General features: G+C 67.7%; 1 protein-coding gene across 1 annotated transcript in view; it reads right to left on the reverse strand.

Annotated features, from left to right (window-relative positions):
- LOC103587924 (chromosome unknown open reading frame, human C4orf48) overlaps window positions 1–668 on the reverse strand; it is a gene marked incomplete at its 5' end in the record, with an annotated part of 1,322 nt that extends 654 nt beyond the window's left edge. The window contains one exon of the mRNA XM_008569489.1: window positions 564–668. Coding sequence (XP_008567711.1) covers window positions 564–668 — 105 coding nt within the window. The remainder of the gene's footprint in view (window positions 1–563) is intronic.
- Window positions 669–784: the final 116 nt, after the last annotated feature.

Raw genomic sequence — 784 nt, forward strand, 5'->3', positions numbered from 1 at the left:
GGGGGGGGGGGGGGGGGGGGGGGGGGGGATCTGCAGGCTCCAGTTTGGGCCCTTTGGAATTATCTAGAAAAGTGCACCAGAGCTTGTGGGGGGAGGGGGATGTGGGCCAGGCAAGATCTTTCTTTCTGTTTCCGGGGAATTCTCTCTGTTTCCATAAAGGAACATGACCGCTGTCACAAATAAAAACTCTCTTGGCTGTGCCCAGGGCCTGAGAGTTCCCTGTTCATCCAGACTTGGGGGGGCCTGAGTCGTCCTGCCAGTACTCACCCCCGAGAAAGCCCTGCCAACCTGACCTGCCATCGCGAACACTGCGGCCCCCACTTTCCTCTCTGCCCTGGGCCTCATCCCCCACCTGGAGAATCCTGGAATGGGGCTTGCAGTCCTTCCCCAGGGGCAGAAGTCAGGGACAAAACATCCAGTGAGGACGTGGGGGCTGGGGGCTCGGAAGAGCGTGTGCTGGGCGTGGGGGTGCGGTGCTCGAGGGTAAGACGTGGGCCCAGAACGCCCCTAGGCTAACCGGGACGGGGAGGGGGGGGGGTCCAGGCGCTGCGCCATGGGCTCACCCGCGCGTCCAGGCTGTAGGCCGTCCTCCGCAGGTCCTGCAGGGCGCGCTGCATGAACTCGAATGCGTGGCAGTCGACGCACGGGCGGCCTGCGGGGGGCACGGGTCAGGGCGGGGGGCGCCGCCCGGGAGGGGGCGACTCCGCACGGCCCCGCCGCGAGCCCCCAGCCGGGGTCCACCCAGGGCCGCTGAGAGCCGGGCCCCTCCCCAGCGCCCCCCACC

The sequence above is a fragment of the Galeopterus variegatus genome, unplaced genomic scaffold, assembly GCF_000696425.1.
Source record: "Galeopterus variegatus unplaced genomic scaffold, G_variegatus-3.0.2 Scaffold26, whole genome shotgun sequence".
NCBI lineage: Eukaryota > Metazoa > Chordata > Mammalia > Dermoptera > Cynocephalidae > Galeopterus > Galeopterus variegatus.